Source organism: Neoarius graeffei, chromosome 8, assembly GCF_027579695.1.
Source record: "Neoarius graeffei isolate fNeoGra1 chromosome 8, fNeoGra1.pri, whole genome shotgun sequence".
In the NCBI taxonomy this organism is placed as follows: Eukaryota; Metazoa; Chordata; class Actinopteri; order Siluriformes; family Ariidae; genus Neoarius; species Neoarius graeffei.
In genome coordinates this window covers 57,083,045-57,105,940 of record NC_083576.1, presented here as the reverse complement: position 1 = coordinate 57,105,940, position 22,896 = coordinate 57,083,045, and the positions used below count along the sequence as shown (strand labels likewise).

The 22,896-nt window shown below is 40.2% G+C and overlaps 1 protein-coding gene across 5 annotated transcripts in view; it reads left to right on the top strand.

Moving 5' to 3' along the window:
• Positions 1-22,896, top strand: part of snx25 (sorting nexin 25) — a 177,862-nt gene that overhangs the window by 80,714 nt on the left and 74,252 nt on the right. For all 5 annotated transcript variants that reach the window (XM_060927890.1, XM_060927892.1, XM_060927893.1 and 2 more), the window contains exon 6: positions 18,549-18,619. In XM_060927890.1, the coding sequence (XP_060783873.1) occupies positions 18,549-18,619 (71 nt within the window). The remainder of the gene's footprint in view (positions 1-18,548; positions 18,620-22,896) is intronic.

Below are 22,896 nucleotides of genomic sequence, written 5' to 3'. Positions count from 1 at the left end.
TGAAATATAGTTATGCTGTTTCAAAGAGCTGAAGTGCTGGAAAGCAACTGGGTTTAGTGTCGCAGTGAGTCATAAGTGTCCATGTGAACACTCAGCAGAAATGTCTGATTTATTGATGCGTACCAGTGAAACATGGGCTCTGTTTTTTTTTTCATGGAAATGAAAAGTGCAGTAATTCTGCAAAAAGAGAACACAACAGATTTGACTGCTTTTTGTGCTTTAATGCACTGCAAGGCCAATTTAATTAAATTAGAATGATATTTCGTGTAGGTTATTACAACTCCATTTCCAGAAAAAAAAAAAGCTAAAATGGCCTGCCTGCAGTCCAGACCGGTCACCCGTTGAAAACATTTGGTGTGTTATGAAACGAAAAATAGCAAAGGACACCCCAGACTGTTGACCAGCTGAAATCTTGTATCAGGCAAGAATGAGACACTCTCACTTTCAAACCTACAGCAATTGGCCGCCTTAGTTCCTAAATATTTACAGTGTGGTGTTTAAAAGAAGAGGTGATACAACACTGTAGTAAACATGCCTCTGCCCCAACCTTTTATTTAAAAAAAAAAAAAGTGTTGCAGGCATTACATTCAAAAAGAGTGAGGTGTGTAATTTAAAAAAAAAAAATAAATATATATATATATATATATATATATATATATATATATATATATATATATATATATAGTGCCACCTGACCACTTGGGAAGAGTTGACTCGCTCAACCGTGCTTCATGGCGGAACCAGTGCCACTCGGCAGTCAAGGGGCTCAAAGAGCAACGCATCGTGGACGTGAAGGAGAGAAGAGCTGCTAGGAAATCCCACACATTGGTGACCAACACGTCCTTTGAGTGAAGTTTGTGCAGCAAGAAATGTCTATCCCGCATCGGACTTCAATTGCACGAAAGGGCTCACTGGCACCGAGACGCTCATCCGTCGTAACGATAGGAGATACCCGAGATATATATATATATATATATATATATATATATATATATATAAATTAATTTTAAAGCACTCCCTCATTTTGAATGTAATGCCTGAAACACGGTTTAAAAAAATTTATATATCGTATATAAAAAAAAAGTATATACACACTAGTGCATCTCAAAAAATTAGAATATTGTGAAAAAGTTCAATATTTTCCATCAGTTATTTAAGAAAGTGAAAGTTATATATTATAGACTCATTTTACACAAACTAAAATGTTTCAAGCATTTTTCTATTTTAATTTTAATCAGTATGGCATACAGTACAAAAACATGAAAAAAAAAAAAAACCCATCTCAAAACATTAGAATATTTCATTTCGAGTTTGAGTAAAACAGTATGAACACAGTGTATCTCTCGGTCTAGTTCAGTACACACAACCACAATCATGGGGAAGACTGCTGACTTGACTGTTGTCCAGAAGATGATCGCTGATGCCCTCCACAAGGAGGGTAAACCACAAAAGGTCATTGCTGAAAAGGGTGGCTGGAAAAGGTGCACAAGCAACAGGGATGGCCGCAGTCTTGAGAGGATTGTCAAGAAAAGTTGATTTAAGAACTTGGGAGAGCTTCACAAGGAGTGGACTGAGGCTGGTGTCAGTGTATCAAGACCCATCACGAACAGACGTCTTCAAGAAAGGGGATACAACTTTCGCATTCCTAATATCAAGCTACTCCTGAGCCAGAGACAATGTCAGAAGTGTCTTATCTGGGCTAAGGAGAGAAAGAAATGGACTGTTGCTCAGTGGTCCAAAGTCCTCTTTTCAGATGAAAGTACATTTTGCATTTAATTTGGAAATGATGGTTCTAGAGTCTGGAGGAAGAGTGGAGAGGCACAGAATCCAAGGTGTTTGAAGCCCAGTGTGAAGTTTCCACAGTCTGTGATGATTTGGGGTGCCATGTCATCTGCTGGTGTTGGTCCACTGTATTTTATCAAGTCCAAAGTCAACACAGGCATCTACCAGGAGATTTTAGAGCACTTCATGCTTCCATCTGCTGACGAGCTTTTTGGAGATGCTGATTTCCTTTTCCAGCAGGACTTAGCACCTACCCACAGTGCCAAAACTACTACCAAATGGTTTGCTGACCATGATATTACTGTGTTTGATTGGCCAGCCAACTTGCCTGACCTGAACCCCATAGAGAATCTGTGGGGTATTGTCAAGAGGAAGATGAGAAACACCCGACCCAAAAATACAGATACGCTGAAGGCCACTATCAAAGCAACCTGGGCTTCAATAACACCAAAGCAGTGCCACAGACTGATCACCTCCATGCCACACCGCATTGATACAGTAATTCATGGTAAAGGAGCCCCGACCAAGTATTGAGTGTATAAATGAATATACTTTTCAGAAGTTGGACATTTCTGTATTGTAACTCCTTTTTTTGATTGACCTTAGGGAATATTCTAATAATTTGAGATACTGGATTTCTGATTTTCATGAGCTATAAGCCATAATCATCAAAATTAAAACAAAAAAGGCTTTAAATATTTCACTTTACATGTAATGAATATAGAATATATGAAAGTTTACCTTTTTGAATTAAATTATGAAAAAAAGAAACTTTTTCATGGTATTCTAATTTTTTACACACACACACACACACACACACATTATATATATATATATATATATATATATATATATATATATATATATATATATATATATAAATAAATATATATATAAAATATGTATTTTTGGGGGGGGGGGGGACAGGGTTGGTGTTAACTGGCGAATATGCACCACATGTGACTTTATTCCAGAGATAATGAGTTTTTCACCTAATGGGTCTGTTTCCATGCCATTTCACTATTCACTTGTTTAATTTTCACTTTAAATCCCCGTGAAGCTTTTGTGCTGATTTAAATCAACTTTAATGAGAGAGGAGAGAAAATAGCATCTTAAAATTTTCTAAGAAGGACCTGTACAATAATATGAAGCAGGCTTTCTGTTACAGGCTGGTTAATTAAATCTCTGATGTCCTTCCCTGAAAGGTGATTTTGTTTTGTGTTTGGGGGGGAGAAACAGGGCAATCTTATAGTCGTGATTTAGTTGGATTTAAAGGCCGAAGAGTGATATCCTCCCCCAGCCAACTTTGTGATTCACACTAGTGGCTGCTGTGGGGGGTGTTAATGAGCTGGTTACTCGGTGACGCAGGTAAACCTGAATCTCATGAAAAGCTAAGCTGATGAAAGATGAGCTAAAATGAAGTTTGGAAAGATATGATTTGTTGATGCAAATTCAGAGAGAGAAGTGAAATGGTAGAAAAGGTAGAATTGGGCACAAGGCCTCACGATACAGTTTAGTGAGTGCCTTCCATGGTCACTTGATGGTAAAATTCACTTATCACAGAGTTGTATATTAAATAATAGTACAATTGTAATTGATTTGCTTATGTTGTACAAGGAGTAGGAACACACTTCTAGCACAATATATTTTTTGTGTTTTGAGAGATTTCTTTTGGTAGGACATCCTAGATTGACATCCTTTTATAGTTAGTTTTTTTTTTTTCTTTTTTATCAGACATCTAGTTTTTGGGTTTGTTTACCTGACATGTTTCAACATACGACTGTCGTCTTCCTCAGAGTGTCACCGGATGTTACTGGTGACGCATCTTTTATCAGCTGATGTTTCCGAAGGCGTGGCCTTCCTGTCTGGATTGACAGGTCGGTCACGCCTTCTACTGTCAGTTCGTCCCCTGCAAGATGGAAACATCAGCTGATAAAAGATGCGTCACCAGTAACATCCGGTGACACTCTGAGGAAGACGACAGTCGTACGTCGAAACATGTCAGGTAAACAAACCCAAAAACTAGATGTCTGACAAAAAAGAAGAAAAAAAAAAACCTAACTATATTTAATATAAGACATAATGAACGTAATCGAAAGATTGACATCCTTTTGGTCTTGAAGCAATTCTTTTAACCACTGCCATCAGATGTTCTCAGTTCTCATGTCCAGCTCTTCCAACAAATGATCAAACCAGTCTGGTTCCTGTCAGGAAAGCTATTATGTAGCTCTGTGTTTCGGTTCATAAAGATTAGACGAAATCCATGATTCATTGAAAAGTGTACACCTGCATCCCTCCTTTCATCACTTATTCTTTCATATGAGGACTGGGAGTTATTCGCATGTGTAGGATCGGCTCAGCTGGGTTCAGTAGTTTAGATACGTAGTAGGAGGAGGAGGAGTGCTTTCTGTCAAGGTAAATGGAATGTTTTGAGTTCATTAATGTGAAATAAAAACGTATCGGTCTACTGTTGGCTAACGTTAGACATGTACAGTGTATAGTTAACATCCATTAAGTGTGTTCATTAGGGATATACAGTATATTAAAAAAAAAACTGAAAATGTTCGCCTAACTTTTAAAAATTTTAAATGTAATGATTAACGTGAATGTGATCAAGCAAAGTTACTCTTGGCATTGGTCAGTACAGCCACCATCATACAGCTTGGCCAAGCTGTTGCTGTAGAAACTGGAGTATGTTTGTATATATTGGATTTTGGAGTAACCCCCTCTCCACCCCTACTGTAAAATCCCGTTGACGCACACAATTTCTACTTTAGACAAGGGATTTGTGAAAGGACTACATGGAAAATGAAATGGGTGGTGTGGGTTTTTTTTTTTTTTTTTACACCTGCAACCCTACTTTAAGAAGTCATGTCCTTCAGGCTTTGAGTCCCAGGTAGAAACTCATCTCATGGTTGAGTGAATGGTTGTCTGTGTCTGTGTCAGCCCTGTGATGACCTGGCGACTTGTCCAGGGTGTACCCCGCCTTTCGCCCATAGTCAGCTGGGATAGGCTCCAGCTTGCCTGCGACCCTGTAGAACAGGATAAAGCGGCTAGAGATAATGAGATGAGACTTCTAAATACACGGAAGATGCTAAAGGCATACAAGAGTACAGATGCCTACTGATAATTTGAGGCAGGTTTCGTGCTGGAATAAGAAACTTTATTCATCCCTTGGTGGGAAAATCTATGTTCCAGCAGCTCACAGATAGAAAAGGGTTAAGAATGGACAGTAACAAAAAAAAAAAGTGCAATAAAAGTATAAAATGTAATAAAAATAAATAAAAGAGAAAAAAACACAGTATGTAGTGTACACAGCAAAATAAGATACTTTATTACTTCATCTGAAGTAGCAATATTGCACTAATAAAATACTGGCAACCAGGGCTCTACACTAACTTCTTTTTTTTTTTTTTTTTTTTTCAGGAGCACGTGTGCTCCTAAGTTAAAAATTTTAGGAGCACAGGGAAAAAAATGGGGGCACAAGCACAAGTAGGTTTTCATTTTAAAGGTTTATTGCAGCGCAAACCTTAGACACACCAACACAAACGCAAAATTCAATTGAAAATGAATGAATGAACAAACAAATGAATAACGAACAACTGAATGAACAAACAGTAGCTAAACAGAGAACAGAGCTCAGCAGAGCTAACAACATCATCAAGGACAGCTCCCACCCTGGCTCTGAGTTCTTTGACTTGCTGCCCTCAGGCAGGCATTACAGGTGCATCAAAGCAAGGACCAACAGACTCACAGTTTTTTCCCACAGGCCATAACCACCTTGAACAATTAGCCTTTTTCACATTACGTCACTTGCAGGGGAACTCGTATCCGTTTTCAGCCTTTTGAATGGAAGAAGAGGTATACGCCGGCAACATACGTTAACAAAACTGTGCCATTCACAGATTAGATTGATAATAATATTGCGCATTGTTGTTTATCATTACGTATTGTTAGCGACCATTCCAGTCACCTATCTGCCTTGTTTTGGAAAGGACGTTTACTGACTTTCTATGGTTGCTACTTGTTAGCCAGTAGATTAGCATGCCGCCTCTTCTTCCATTCAAAAGGCTGAAAATGGATGTGAGGTTCTTCTGCAAGTGACGTAATGTGAAAAAGGCTAATTACATGCACTGACTGATGCCACTTCTGGCAGGTGCAACAATGCACCAACAAGGACCTAAAAGGACAATATTCTCACACTTACCTGATACAATGCAATGCTTATTACAGTGCAACCTCACAGAGCAACTTTTTAGTTTTTATAGCTTTTGTATATTTTATATTTATATTTCTACACTTTTACATCCATACCCAATACAATGCAATACCAAATACAGTGCAATATCCTGAGTTTTGTAGCTGAACTGAGTTTCTATAACTAATGTGCAGTTAACATCTGCAACTCAGCACGCCCAGTTGTGTGTGTATATATATTCTTTGTTTTTCTGCTGTGTTGTGACATGCACCATTTGTATATACTGTATATTATTTGTTTTTCTGCTGTGTTGTATGTTCCCATCTAAATGTTTGCACTGGGGTGTGTGCTTTCCATCTCATTATATAATTTTCCCGCACCTTCTCCCGTCGTTCTAGCTTTCTTCACTACACTTTCTTCCTCGTCCGTTTTTTTTATTCTTGTTTCCACCATCATTGCTTTTAAAAAACGCCGTTATTCTCTGCATAGCGAATATATTTCTCAGCTCGGTCCGAACCAGCTCTGTTATCTCTCAGTTGAATGATCTGATGAATCCCTAAAAAGCACTTTTCCCACCTAATGCCACACCCACAACATACAACCGTGGGAAAGAGGGGCAATCACAGAAAGATGAGTAGAAAACGGGAAATGTTACGGGGGATATTTGTGATAGTTGGCTATTGTAGCGTCAGCACAAAAGCACCAGACTCAACATTAACTGAAAGTGTTATTCAGCAGCCTAAACTTATTCAAGCTACAGACCGAGAAGAATAAAAATGCTGAAATCTCATGTCCCGGTAAAACGCACTGGCATGGCAGAACGGCAAAAAAAAAGTAACTTTTCACCCCCACCCCCCACCCCCCGGCTACTGTGGGAACCACCACAGTGCAAGACAGAGGCAATGCACACAACTACAGATGGAGCAAGGCGCAGGCAGAACACACACACGCACATACACAACACTGAACACACACACTTACAACAATACAGGCCGTTACTCGTTACACTATATTAGGTAGGCTATCCAGCGCTGGATTTACATACTTTGCAGTTTAACATTTGATACATTTTAGAATGTTAAACTGGTTGCGTCTGTGCTCAGTGCTTTCCTAAATTGTCGGCCGCAAGAAGCCCTCACACGAATGCGCATTTTTTTTTTCGTCGTTCGCATGCCGAAGAATTCGCTCGTAAATGCAAGTGAAATGTGCGCACTGTAGAGCCCTGCTGGCAACTGAAACAGAAATGGAAATATTGCACTAGGTAGTGAATGTTATTGCACAGCATACAGTTAGGTCCATATATATTTGGACACTGACACAAATGTTGTTTTTTTACCTGTTTACTGAAACATTCAAGTTATAGTTATATAATGGACATGGACATCAAGTCCAGACTTGCAGCTTTCATTTGAGGGTATCCACATTAAAATTGGATGAAGGGTTTAGGAGTTTCAGCTCCTTAACATGTGCCACCCTGTTTTTAAAGGGACCAAAAGTAATTGGACAATTGACTCAAAGGCTATTTCATGGGCAGGTGTGGGCAATTCCTTCGTTATGTCATTCTCAATTAAGCAGATAAAAGGCCTGGAGTTGATTTGAGGTGTGGTGCTTGCATTTGGAAGATTTTGCTGTGAAGAAAACATGTGGTCTAAGGAGCTCTCCATGCAGGTGAAACAAGCCATCCTTAAGCTGCGAAAACAGAAAAAAAAAACATCCAAGAAATTGCTACAATATTAGGAGTGGCAAAATCTACAGTTTGGTACATCCTGAGAAAGAAAGAAAGCACTGGTGAACTCATCAATGCAAAAAGACCTGGACGCCCACAGAAGACAACAGTGGTGGATGATCGCAGAATAATTTCCATGGTGAAGAGAAACCCCTTCACAACAGCCAACCAAGTGAACAACACTCTCCAGGAGGCAGGCGTATCAATATCCAAATCTACCATAAAGAGAAGACTGCATGAAAGTAAATACAGAGGGTTCACTGCACAGTGCAAGCCACTCATAAGCCTCAAGAATAAAAAGGCTAGATTGGACTTTGCTAAAAAACATCTAAAAAAGCCAGCACAGTTCTGGAAGAACATTCTTTGGACAGATGAAACCAAGATCAACCTCTACCAGAATGATGGCAAGAAAAAAGTATGGCGAAGGCGTGGTACAGCTCATGATCCAAAGCATACCACATCATCTGTAAAACATGGCGGAGGCAGTGTGATGGCTTGGGCATGCATGGCTGCCAGTGGCACTGGGTCACTAGTGTTTATTGATGATGTGACACAGGACAGAAGCAGCCGGATGAATTCTGAGGTATTCAGAGACGTACTGTGTGCTCAAATCCAGCCAAATCCAGCCAAACTTGATTGGTCGGCGTTTCATAATACAGATGGACAATGACCCAAAACATAAAGCTAAAGCAACCCAGGAGTTTATTAAAGCAAAGAAGTGGAATATTCTTGAATGGCCAAGTCAGTCACCTGATCTCAACCCAGTTGAGCATGCATTTCACTTGTTAAAGACTAAACTTCAGACAGAAAGGCCCACAAACAAACAGCAACTGAAAACCGGTGCAGTAAAGGCCTGGCAGAGCATTAAAAAGGAGGAAACGCAGCGTCTGGTGATGTCCATGAGTTCAAGACTTCAGGCAGTCATTGCCAACAAAGGGTTTTCAACCAAGTATTAGAAATCAACATTTTATTTACAATTATTTAATTTGTCCAATTACTTTTGAGCCCCTGAAATGAAGGGATTGTGTTTAAAAAATGCTTTAGTTCCTCACATTTTTATGCAATCATTTTGTTCAACCCACTGAATTAAAGCTGAAAGTCTGAACTTCAACTGCATCTGAATTGTTTTGTTCAAAATTCATTGTGGTAATGTACAGAACCAAAATTAGAAAAATGTTGTCTCTGTCCAAATATTTATGGACCTAACTGTAATATAACTAACGAGAATGGAATATGTGAGTAAAGTAACCAATAAATGACACACAGGCTATGAACATAACTGTACACAACAGTTTATGTGAGTGAGACATGAATAAGAAAATACTTGTAAATGAAAAGGATATTGTCCCAAATAGTAGTAACAATGCACAGCATAAGTAGAAGATGAGATGCGGGACAAAGTGAGACAAACGTGATGGTGACTTGAGAAACAGTGCTACGTTATGCCAGGCTGTCATTGAAAAGTCTGGCAGCAGGAATGTTATGGGAAATTCCTGATAAAGAAAAATACCTTATTGTGACAAAGGTAAGCTCAAATGTGGACTTGTATACAAGCCAGAGCCTAGAGCTCGCATATTTTTATGGTGTTTAGCCTTGTCTACATGATCAGTGCATCACAAGCATGCTGCTAGTTGAACCAAGCGTTGGGTCTAATAAAATATATCCATATCCAGATATCCGTAGTTGCGATGATGTCACGTAAAAGCGACTACGATGCTGCGACCTTTTCATTCTATTCACGTTTGCTTTGTTTGTTAAACAGCATAATCTAATAGATTTGCCAAGGCAATCAGGAAAAATTCAAGTAGGAGCCCTGCGTCCCGGGACGCATTAAAATTCTGACTTTTCTGGGGGGGGGCATTTTTGTGCGTAAAAATGCACGATTTCTGCATGAACGTGATCCCTGGTAGGCCTAAATTGTAAGCGTCATGGCAGTGGTTTAATGGGTACAGTAGCTGCATGTCACTAAGTGTATTGGTCAATGAGCTAAGCACAGCAGGGCCGCTACGCTATGATGCTTTCAGGGAAACCCTGATCTGATATACCACTCAATTACCAATATATTATTTAAATATTATAAAATAATATTGGTATTATTTAAGTATGTCACTCAGATCCGTGATGTATTTTGTATAAAAAAATGTGAGTTTTTCAACATGAGAAGTTTAACTTCATAACTTCAAACTAACGTGTGATGTTACTTTTTATTATATAGACACGTTCACACATGCACGATACCCAAATTTATCAAAACAATTCATCAGTTTCTTCATGAGTGACCATTATAGAGAATTGTCACGGTTTTGGTTCTCCATGTCCCGGATGTAGCTCGTATGAAAAATACGAGTGGTGTATTTCCCAGTAAAACACTCATGTCTATATAATATAACCCGTTACAGGAAGCTTGCAGCCTGCTATAGTTTCTAAAACTTTCTACTTAGATGTGCTGTATTGCTCACCCTTACTTTAGTGCACAGTCACACCTGGATCCCATTTCATCCTCGGACTTATTCACAGTATCCTCATACTGAACATCCTTTCAAGACACTTACAGTAGTACAACTTCCCTTGACTCTTCATCTGTATAGTGTAATGACTGATAATCATGCTATCTGGTGTCGTGCAGAAGAGGATGGGCTTGCTTTTGAGTCAGGTTTCTCTTGAGGTTTCTTCCTCACGTCGTCATGGTTAGTTTTTTACTTTCCACCATCACCTATATCTTGCTCATTAGGAATCTAAATTTGTCCATGTTTAAAAATAAAATCTAGAAATTAACTTTTGTGACCTTATTATTAATGTGACCTTATTGATGCTGTGATATTATAATTGCAATGCTATAAATAATTTCAAATTTCTTGATCATGGTATGCAGTAGTACTGGTGTATTGGTGCATCCGTACTTTTAAATCTTTGTTACATAATCATGGACTTGTATCATATTGAGTTTTCACTGAATATTTGGCCAGGTTTTATATTGATTCCGATACTGGAATTTACATGCAATCATTTTTCCATGTGTCATTTTTCTAGCACCAGAGGATTTACAGCTACAGCAGATGTCTCATTTAAAGCACTTCACTTTGACTTTTAGTGAACGTATTTCATTTAGTTCATCCTCTCTCCATCTTACTTTCTCTGCCTAGAGCTAGGGAGAAAATTAAGTAAGATCACATGATTATGACTGCGATATTGCTTTGATACAGCAGTTCTCTAAACAAGAAATTCATATAGAGTAACTGACATTTCAGACATGGTATGGCCAAAAGTTTTGGTTATTTTTGTTCCCCTAGCAGAAATGGGTCCTGAAGAAGCTACACTCACTTTATAGCCCACTCTATGTGAGCTGGGCGGTATAACTGGAAAAAAAAAATTCATGATCAAATGTTTCATTTCAGTCTCTCTGTTCATTATTTTTAAAGACCTATTTTAAATAATTACCAGGAGAAAAAAGGTAGAATGTAACACCCCCCCCCACCCCCCCTAAAAAAACCCAAAAAACCCCAAACCTTACTTTTATCAATAATTTCCTCATCGTCTGCAGTGTTTCCCTACACACAGACTATACTTGGGCAGGAATATTAACAACCTTCAAGGTATATTTGGCGATCCATTTTAACAAATAAGTATGAAGAATGAGAATGTTCTGAATGTTTAGTGATCGATAAAGAACAATGAACATAATGTGCTGTATTGCTAAAAGGAAATGTATTGTGCTTGAATAACTGGCCAAATGGCCAGCTACATGAATGGAGAGTTTTTACATTGTGTCGCGTATAATCCATATCAGGTTTGACGATTGGGGTCCCCCTATGCCGTCTCACTTGTCTGGCCTGCCGGCGATCTTTGAGGTTGTGTTCTGAGAGTGCTTTTCCCCGACAGATGTTGGAGCGCCAGGACTTTCTGTTGAGGGCACTATCATGCCAGTTTTTGTCAAAGCCAAAAGCCTTCAAGTTGTCTTTTACGCAGTCTTTCCAGCGTTTCTTCGGTTGACCCCTTGGCCTTGAACCCTGCGCTAACTCAGCAAAGTTGCTTTGGCATCCAGGTGTTGTCCATTCTGCAGACATGGCCCAACCAGTGGAGCCTATTGCCTTAAATGATTGTCTCTACAGTAGTGGTTGATTTTGCACGTCTGAGGACCTCAGTGTTCGTGATATGATGCCACCACTTGATGTTGAGCAAGCGACGTAAGGACCGTTGATGGAACACCTCTAAAACGTGGAGCTGCTTGGCAAGTGTTGGCCAGGTTTTGCTTCCGTAGAGTAGTGTTGGAAGAACGATGGAGTTATACACCTTCAGCTTGGTTGAAAAGGACAGGCCAGCACTGGTCCAGAATCTAGAGTCGAGGGAATGGAAGGCAAATGCAGCATGACTTGTCCATTTCCTGATTTCAGGCATTAGGTTGCAGTCATCTGCTAGTTCTCTTCCAAGGTAGGTAAAGCTATGCGCTTTCTTCAACTGGAAGTTGTCAAGCAGGCTCGGGGGTGGTTCGGAGCACTGAGTATGTATGACTTCTGTTTTGGGCTTACTAATGTTGAGGCCCCATGATTTTCACGAGTCGTGCAATGCTGTGGCTGCATTTTGAAGAGAGTCTTGAGTGGAGGTGCATAGCGCTGCATCGTCAGCATATAGAAAGTCACTAAGCCTAGATGTTGTAGTGGACTTAGACTTAAGGCGGTGCAGGTTGAACTGCTTGCCGTCCATCTTGTGGCATATGTCCAGGCCAAAGTCCGTCATTGACTTGTGAGCATAACGAAGAACGTGGGAGAAGAACACGATGAACAGGGTTTGTGCAAAGATGCATCCCTGTCTCAGACTGCTGGTAACCTCGAAGGGGTCTGTTAATTCCCCACTGATGCACACTTTGGCGTGCATGCCATCATGGAAGCTTCTGATGTTAACGATTTTGGGTAGGATGCCGATCTTGAGTAGGATGTTCCACATGAGTGTTCTGGCTATGCTGTTGAAAGCTTTGACGAGGTCGATAAAGATGACATGGAGCTGCTGGTTCTGCTTGTGACACTCTTCCAATATTTGATGCATACAGAGCATCATGTCATTTGTTGAGCGGCCACTACTGAAACTGCATTGTGCCTCAGGAATGTGTGTCTCGATGATGGGCCAGATGCGGTTCAGGATCACACAAGTGTACAGCTTCCTGATGACTGAGAGAAGCGTGATGCCTCTGGAATTGCTGTAGGTGAAACTGCAGTTCTTCTTGAAGAGTGATACAATGTATCCGTCTCTAAGGTCTTGTAGCACTCGTTCTTTATCCCAAATTGTAAGCAGAAGCTTGTGCAGCTTGTTCACAACATGCTGCCCTCCGGCTCTAAGGACCTCTGCAGGGATCAAGTCTGGGCCTGGGGCTTTGCCATTGGAGAGGTGCTACAGGGCTTCTGTGACCTCAAGGGTTGTTAGTGGTTCTTCGAGGTCAGGTGAGGATTTCTTCCTGCAGGATATCATCCAGGACTGAAAGGTCTGCACCATTTGGCTGGTTAAGGAGGGTGGCAGAATGTTCTCTCCAGCAAGATAGGATGTCAGCTTTTTCCGTAAGACGATTGCCATTTACATCATCAATGAGATTGAGACTGGATGTATGTTGCTGAGAAACCAATTTCACAGCCTTGAAGAAACTCTTGGCATCGTGTCTCTCAGCATATGCTTCCACCTCTCTAGCACAGTCAAGCCACCATTGATTTTTGCATTCGCCATAGTTCATTGATTTTTGCATTTGCCATAGTTCTTTTTAGCAACTATTCCTTGCTGCTCTGTAGCATTGACGATTTGGTTGTCGAGTTATCGCAGAGGACTGCCTGGAAGCTGCTGTGCTTCTCTTCCAGTAAGTTCTTGATAGCCTCATTATTCTCATCAAACCAGTCACAGTGGTGCTGCTTTTGCAGCCCTAAGGTCTCCAAGGCTGAGGAATGAAGAGTGTCGTGGACACCCAACGGTCCTTGACTGGAAGTTGTGATACTTTCCAACCTGGAAGCTCTGTCGCCAAGCTGCTGACTGACTTCTGGTACCTGAAGATGCATGGTGTTGAGGTGTTTGGGTCCAGATCATCATTGGTTTTGGGTGGGTTTGTGGAAGCGGAGCTTCAAGTCAGCGCAGACCATCCTGTGGTCTGTCGAGCAGTCAGTGCTATGGCGCACATGCACATCTGTGAGGTCGCTACGGAAGTGTTGCCATACAATGATGTAATCTATCATATGCCAGCGCTTGGACCTCTTTTGCATCCAGGTGCCCTTATGGATGTCTGGATGGGCGAACATTGTGTTAGAGATGGGGAGCCCATAACGGGTGCATAATTCAAGGAGCATGATTCCTTGCTAGTTTTCTTCTCCAAGACCATGAGGGCCAATGCCGTCGGGCCATGTTTTAGTATATCTGCCAACTCTTGTGTTGAAATCACCAAGAAGAAAGACTGTCGCCGCTGGGAACAGATGACAAACTTCTGATAGCTGATCGTAGAAAAGGGTCCGCTCTTCAAGAGCCTGTCTGAAGGTCTGAGGATAAACACTGATGACTGTAGTGTTGCAGGTTTTACCAAGCTTAATACGCATCCTCATTATTCAGGAGTTGATGCCTTTCCAGCTGTACACGGCTGAGCGAAGGCTGGTTTTAAGCGCAATCACCACGCCTTCCTGTTTAGGTTGATTACTGGGTCTGCCAGAGTGCAGGAACGTCTAGTCACCATCCATGAATTTCCCCCTCTTCAGTTAAATAGCATTCGCTGAAGCAGGCAACATCTATATTGAACTTCTTGAGTTCAGCGGCAATGAGCGCCGATCGGCGTTCAGGAGCCTGGCCCTTGATGTCAGACAGGGTTCTTACATTCCAGGAAGCATGTTTGATCTGCTTCATGTAATTGCGGGCATGATTGGGGGTATCCGAACCATTGGGTCTTTGCGGCTTTACCTGTGGCTCGTCATGGGTGCGGCAGGACGGCCCAGGCATACGATGTTGATTTGATGATTTCGGGGGAACTTTAGCAGGTATGAAAGTCCGCAGCATGAGGGTGCTAATCTCAAACTGCAGTACAAGTAGGCTGCCCTCTTCCGTACTTGCGTCCTCCACCAGCAACCAAAGTAGGGTGGACTCATACAAGACGCAAATCACTAAATGTGTTAATGGAGCTGTCAGATAAGTCAGTGGGCTGACCTAAGCAAGGACTGAATAATAATAATAATAATAATAATAATAATAATTATTATTATTATTATTATTTTTTATTCCCCCCCCCTTCTCTCTTCAGTGTTTACTCCCCTAGATCTGCCGTGCATTGCATGTTGGCCGTTCGCTCACGAGGAGCTCATCCACCCTTTGCCAGGTTTTGTTTTTAATCCTGCTGGGTGACATGCCACCCTCCTCACCAGTGTCATGCACTGGTAGGGGAGCTGGTTTAGACGCCGACCACCCGTCCATGCAGCAGGTAGTACTGGGTTACATGTTACCAGTCGCAAAGTCAACGACCCTGACCTGACCTTAGTACTATTACAAAGCTGAATGTGTTGACTGAACTCAAGCACTCCATATTGTCATGGCAATGTTGACAATAACAATAATAATGTTATTGTCAACATTGCCATGACTACATGGAGTGCTTGAGTCCAGTCAGCACAGTCAGCTTTGTAATAGTACTAGCCTATTTAACCATTAAAGGACATTTAACAGTTCGTGTTCATTTGATCATTCTCTCTTCGGGTCAGTAACTGAAGTTAATAGGCCATTTTTGGTTTTTGTGTTTTTCTTTCCTTTCTTTGTAAGTGAAATAAAAAAGGAAAGGCTATGGTTGTCTGATGGATAGCATGCGTGATTTTACTGAGCAGTATGAGCAGAAAAAATTCCAATCTGTGTGAGCAGAACTATAATTACTTATTAACTGAGCACGAGGTCTTTACAGGAAAGTATCAGACCGAGGTCTTGACAATACGGAGGCTCAGTCCGTGCAAAAAGACCGAGATGTGATATTTTCTCGTAAAGACCGAGCAAGAAAGGTTAATAAGGAGTTGATTTATATGGTGTTTTTATTTATTTATTTATTTATTTATTTATTTATTAAACTTCTAAGATTAAAATAGATGGTCATTATAATGAGGCGTGACTCTGTTTTCAGTCACGTCATATTTGTAATGTAGTTGAGTCACGCATGCAGAATAAACAGCTAGCAGTTTCAAAACTGAATTTCTGTTCGTGGTTAACGGTTTCTGAATGCTCTTTGTTGCTCATTTCCTGAATGACTCTTGATGTCTTGTGTTTTGGCTGTTTTTTTTTTTGTTTTTTTTTTAATTCCGTTTTGATTTCCAATTAATCTTTTTTTTTTTTTTTGTAACATTTGAAAGCCGGCACCTTGGAAAGTCAGTTCGTAATTGCCCATGGGCATTACGGGAAAATTCTGCCTGCCAAGGAACCAGTCAGAGCACATAATTTTACCAGCAGTAGCTCGTGCCATATAATAAATTCTAATCCATTTGAGAGAAACAGATTCCAATGCGATCCAAATTCAGACACATGAGGATCGTTTTTGTGGCAGAAGGTAATACTAGCCCTTTCCACCAACTACCACCACAAATATATGTAAGACCTGTGGGAAATGCTGCTCATTTTCTCACTCTATGCTGTTTCTGGTGGTTTGCATTTAATACATTTTAAGTGAACCTACTGAACAACCTAACAAACAGTTTTCCTATTGCTGTTGATGAAGTGTCTGTCGTAGGGGTCGACCGATAATCGGCCTGGCCGATATATCGGGCCGATATTCTGCATTTTTAGGGTTATCGGTATCGGCCATAATTTCCACCGATATGCCGATAACATGCCTTATTGCAGCCATTTCGTTCCTAACACGACTGTCACTGCACGTCCTTTCCTGCACTCGCCTCTCTGAGTTCAAGAACACTGTCCCGCCCACCACAACATCTGATTTGTTTGGCACAAGAGATATAGCCAATCGACACGTGTAGCTAAACGCTGTGAACTGTTTCAAGGCGGCCGTACGGGCACTCGGGCAGAAGCGACACAAGGGATACAGCCAATCAACACGCGTAGCTAAACGCTGTGAACTGTTTCAAGGCGGCCGTACGGGCACTCGGGCAGAAGCAGATCCCACTTCAAGGTAAGGGCACGCTGCTTTTGCCGCAATAAGTCACAAACGCACAAGTTGCAAAAGCACAACATCATTATGTGTTTACATTCTTCATCTACTACTCATTAAAATTGTCCATTTGCAGCTGTGTAGCCAGGCAAACTTAGCTTACGGAAGGAAGCATTGAATTAGCCTACAACCAACTAGTCTCGCTGAAACTACTTGTAATGTTGTCCATAGTAAGCAGTCCCCAGCATAACGTAGGCTGCAGTCATTTTTAAATCCCCGTCTGGAAACGTTGTGAATGTGTCAGTAGTTCTACTCGAACAGTAGAATGACAGCCGTAGAGAGAGGTGGTGAAGGGAAGACGAAATAAAACGTAGTGTTTGTGTTCTGTAGGCTAGCGCAAGCCTACTTGCTATTTGTTATGGTGATGAGTAAACTTCATGACGTGACTCGTGCCCAAAAAGCGCATTGCACTTGTATATGTTAGGTAACTTTATAAAGCGCTATTTGAACATTTAAACAAGCCAGGTGTGATATGGTGCTAGTAGGCTGTGTAATACTGTAGGGAGTTTGTCAGGACGCTTGTTGTGGGCTCAGTAATTAATTGTGTCGTGGATGCACACTTGCCTGGATAAACGGTAATGAACGAAATACATCAATTAAACTCTTGACTTAAATGTTCTTATGCTACTTCACATTGCGCTGTAATGTACTCCACTAGTATTTATAATTCTTGCGCAAGTGATTCTCCTCGCTAGCGCTTCTGATTCGGAAAGCGATATACTCTTAAAGGAGCAGCCGCTCCTTTTAACCAGAGCTTTTAACACTCCGTTCTCACTTTCTCTATCCAGAATCCAGAGTGTATTTTCATTTATTTTCCACTGAAAATGGTGAGCTGTAATATAGTAGGGAGTGATTTATTTTTTTATTGGTGAATATTTTATTATTTTATTTCTCATTTTATTCTAACTAATGTTTGACTTTATTGTACAAATGCTGCTGGCATCTCCCTGCACAAAATTTCATGTTCAATTTTACAATTAAACATACATTTCATGGATATGAAGGTCTGTGTCAGTGTGTGCTATGTTTAATTTCATGTGAATTATAATGTTTACATTTATCGGTTGCACATATCGGTTGTCGGCATCCCAATTCCATAATAATCGGTATCGGTATCGGCCCTGAAAAAAACATATCGGTCGATCCCTAGTCTGTCGACAGTATACATTGTCGTTTTATCACCCAGGCCGAGTATAGTCTTTTTCCTGTTCATCTGACAAGCTTTCATACTTTGTCAAAAATTATATTTGTGAAAAAGTATTGTTTGCCATGTGTGCTGATATCACGAACATGCCTAGGAAGTGGAATTTTATCTGACGAACACAGATTAGTGGAAGGATGCAAACAGTGAAACATCCCAGTAGGGTTATATTAAATATTGGCACTCTTGGAACCCTGGTCAACTGATCAAATTTGGAGAACAGATCTAAGGGTTATATAAATAATCTGTAATGAATAGTCAACAGTCTTTTTCACTGCAAGCTCCTTTCTACTAATTTCTTCAAGGAATTCTCAATAAATCATGACACAGTTTAAGGCCATAATAGCCAATTTTATTAATTGTTTAGGAGATTTGGATCTCTGTTCCCAGTTGGTTGGTTAATATAGTAGTCGTGTTTTAAAGAAAAAAAAAAAATGCTGTTTGTTAGGAAGCATACATGCTCACTTGCATTTCTTTGCACCCTACCCAGGTATCAGATAGTTGTGGAGATTATTCAGGCCACCACTATCAGCAGCATGCCCCAGCTCAAGAAACAGAAAGGTAAGTGTCATCCACCCAAACATAAGAGAGCCAGTCTTTGAAAGTGAGAATGATTATGCACTTTTCGATTGTTATTTCAAAGACAATAGTGTGAATGTTCTCAAGATGTTAAAGGTCATAGGCAATGGTTGGAGGTGAAACGTAGAATACCAACTTTATTGTCTAGAAGAACGACCCAAAAAGCGAATTCAATCTTCCTAGTGTCTAATTTGCACCCTAAAATTGAATAAAACGATTAAAATGTACTGTTTTGCCCAATTTCCGAAGGTTTGTTTACATCTCACTTATGCGCACTTTCACCGCCAGGGGCCCGTCGTCGTGACGTCATTCAAGGCAAACAGACCGGGAGCAGTTCTGTGTTTACTTGCAAACCGAGCACACGTGTACGGACTTTGGTCGTGAGAGGTTGTGTAAAATGTCTGAAAGCGAGAGCGATTTTGAAGTAGGAACTCTCCAAATTGAATATCAAGAGGTAAAACCATATATGTATGAACCTATGGCCGTTGCAAAGCAATCGGTGAATGCGGCTCACTGGTTTGACCGTGCGGTCTTGGAATCAGACAGCGACTCGGCCGACTCTGATCGCAGTAACGCCAGACCTCAACAAGACTCGCACCCAAACGATTTATCCTGGTAGTTATGATAAATTCCTACTTTCGTCGTAATACTAAATAAGAGCCCTTCTGAAGAATAATTAAACCGCCCTCCCTAGTGGATATACTGTAGGTAACAATTACTTAACAGTGCGCCAGAAGGCCACATTAGCCTGCCATCCGCGGCATTATACTATTTATAGCCGACTCTGAGCGAGGAAACATCCCTTTGTCTCATTTCCACAATGATTGTACAGGATCCCTCAGGATTCTTGACTTGTCAATTGCAAGCAAAAGTAAAAATGTTTACCTCCAATCTTCTCCTTTTTGCTTGAGCGTTGCTGCTCCGTTTCTTCTTTGACTGCTTGATTTTGTTTCACGCGCACAATCCACTCTCTCCGCCTCGTCTCCTCTTCCGGAAAAAGCCAACCCTTTCACTCCGCCTCTTCTTTTTTGGAAAAAGCCAACCCCGCCACGATCCGCACTAACTTATTTTAATTATTACTTATTAACAATACTTCTTGGGACCAGAGGAAAATTACAGAGGGCTTTTTAACATATAAAGTTTCAAATGTGCATAAATTGAAAATCGTTGCCTGTGAGCTTTAATTGCAAATTTTGTATTTATGGCTCCACAGTATGGCCACTGAATGGTAATCATTTTGCATCAAGTTAATGTCTGAAATCTTTCTAGTTAAGAGTGCTTTCCTCCATACAGTGAAATGCTTTAAAATGCTAAATTGTATTTCTGTTTGAGGTACATGCAAAAACATATATATATATATATATATATATATATATATATATATATATATAATTTTTTTTTTTAATTCTAGAAAGCCTATAGTTTTCAGTATAGTAGACATTTTAACTATGTGATGGGTTTTTCCCAGGCCGCCACACACGCCATTTTTTTTTTTTTTTTTAAAGTTTACTTTTCTCTTCAGTCCCAAGCCTCAACGCCCAGGCATTGCCCGATTTGCCCAACCAAGATGCTCAGGCAGAAATGTTTTAGCGAGTTAGGCCCATTCGGACACACCTATAGTCGGCTTCTTTAAGCACAAAAATGATTTTCGAGGGAGTACGTTACAAAAAACGTGATGCATTAACCAGCATCCTCGCCTCCCCTGTGATCGCCATTTTGGTTTTGCTTCCTGATTTGTAACGGTGATTCTGGTTGGCTCGCACATGCGCATCTCCTCATCAACAGGGCTGGTGCCCTCCATGTTTTCCCGGGTTGACTTCAGGACATCTACACATACGTGTGTGTGTGTGTGTGTGTGTGTGTGTGTGTGTGTGTGTGTAAAAAAGCTAGTGGTAAGTACATTCAATGAATGGAAAGACATGCTTTTGTCAAACTGAATGATGAGTCTGTACTGCAGTACAGACTCCTGTTTTATGTTTTTAGTTTTATAATTCATTTTTGCAATGTTGCTAGTCATTGTTGTAGGCAAAGCAAAGTGTGTGTTGTGTCCTAAACTCTATATAAAAAGACGTACTAGTACTGTACGTAAGTCTTACATATATGATGTTGATTTATGTTTCGTGTTTTCAGGGCTTGTCTTGTTGTTCTTTTGCAGAAATTAATGTTTTTAAAAATGAGTGTTGTTTTAAAAAAAAAAGTGTACTTTTGTCTAAATAACTCAATTATACCCCTAGAAAACATATCCGTATTGCCTCGAACCGTGTACTTGAAAACTTGCTGAAATACCACAGAATTTTAGGGCAAAAGGAAATTCAAGGGGGCAAAAAATTTTTTGAGGCCAGAAGTTAATGTTGAGGCCTGCTCCAAAACCAGTCATAATTGGATCAGTTCCACTCCAGCTCAGTTGCTTCCAAAAGAGAGCTTTAACTTCAACCAAATTATCTAAAATGTATTCAGACATTTGTTTTGTTGGTTTGTTTTTAATATAATTGAGACATTTAGGCCATATCTGATGAATGTGACCTTAACACAGGTACACATGATGCTTGCATAGCTGCAGTCACTATCACAAAGGTGACTGCAGCAAACTTCATTCAGGCACCAGTAATTGTAGCTGGTTTATGAAATGTAATCACAATAGAGATGACATTTAATGCATGCTCTTCTAATTATTCTGTTGTCCATAAAAAGGAGCAACTGCTCTACAGCTAAATGTCATTCCCTGACAGGCTTGCTTTTGTGTTTTTGATGAGTATCTTAGTTATTTTCTTACTTTGCTATCAACATATGTCTGTACAAATGGCTATTTTGGATGTATTTGATGCATATGAAATACTGAATAAGAGAGATTTTATATATATGTGTGTGTGTGTGTGTGTGTGTGTGTGTGTATGTGTATATATATATATATATATATATATATATATATATATATAAATATATATAAGTGCTGTCAAGCGATTAAAATATTTAATCGCGATTAATGTCGCGACTGTCATAGTTAACTCGCGATTAATCGCAATTTAATCGCACATTTTTGTCACATGAAAAACCATTGTAATTCTCTTATCAGCATAAAAAAGTGAATGGGCTTGCTCACCGTTCGAACTACGGGGGTACTCGGGGGATCCGAGATCCCCTGAAACAGACATGAGATCCCTTGAAAACATGATTTGGGAAATGTTGGGGGGGTCTCTAAAATATTGGCAAAATGATGTTTATTGACATAGCAATTGTGTGTAACGGGAAGCATTTGCATATTCGAAGTGAGTGCGCGATGGAGATCCGCGCTCTGAGACAAGCGCAAGCACCCCAAACCCCCCCCCAGGGAAAAAAAGGGACCCCCCGAAAATATCGGCATAGTTCGAACACTGGTTGTACCAAGGTTTTTTTTTTTTAATTGCAGAGCATAACACGTCTTGTCACAGCCACTGCAAAGTGGGGCTGGAGCCGCCGATGGGAAAACGAAACCTAAGCCGAGCACTGTGGCTCTTCGGGGGAGGGCAGAGGACTCTGGCTGTGCGGGGCGTGGCATTACAGTCTAGCTGCTATCGTTTTTCTAAGCAAAGTCTCTGTTCCAAGTTCCTGGCAGTTTCAAAAGCTTATGAAAAACCTACATCATGTCACAGAGCGTTAATCTCGCGATAAAAAAAATTATCGCCGTTAAAATTGAGTCAAGTTAATGCGATAATAACGCGACATTTTTGACAGCACTTTTTTATATATATATATATATATATATATATATATATATATATATATATATATATATATATATACACACACACACACACACACACACACACACACACACACACACACACAAGGGTGCATCAGTTGCCCTCACTTTCATAAAATCTGATGCATTTTTGTTTGGGTGTTCCTTTTCACCAATAAAGGCATCCTGTAAAATTTTTTGACCATATTCAAAAGTGTAATGGTGGCACAATGAGGTTCATTTTTTGCCAAAAAACGCTTATTTTATGTTTTCGCGTAAGGTTTGAATCACAATGTTGGACTCTATTTATTGATTTCTTGTGACCCAAAGATCATGTTAAGAACATTTGCATTTAATAGGGGCTAGCATATGCATAGGCGGCAAGCTTAAAACCAGGGTTATAACATTGATGGATAATGCTAGTGATACCCTAAAATAAACCTCCAAATATTTTTAGACATTCTATACATACGTACTGTCTACAGTATCCTAAGATATTTGGTATACTGTATAAGGTGCCATAATGTTTCATGAAAAGTGA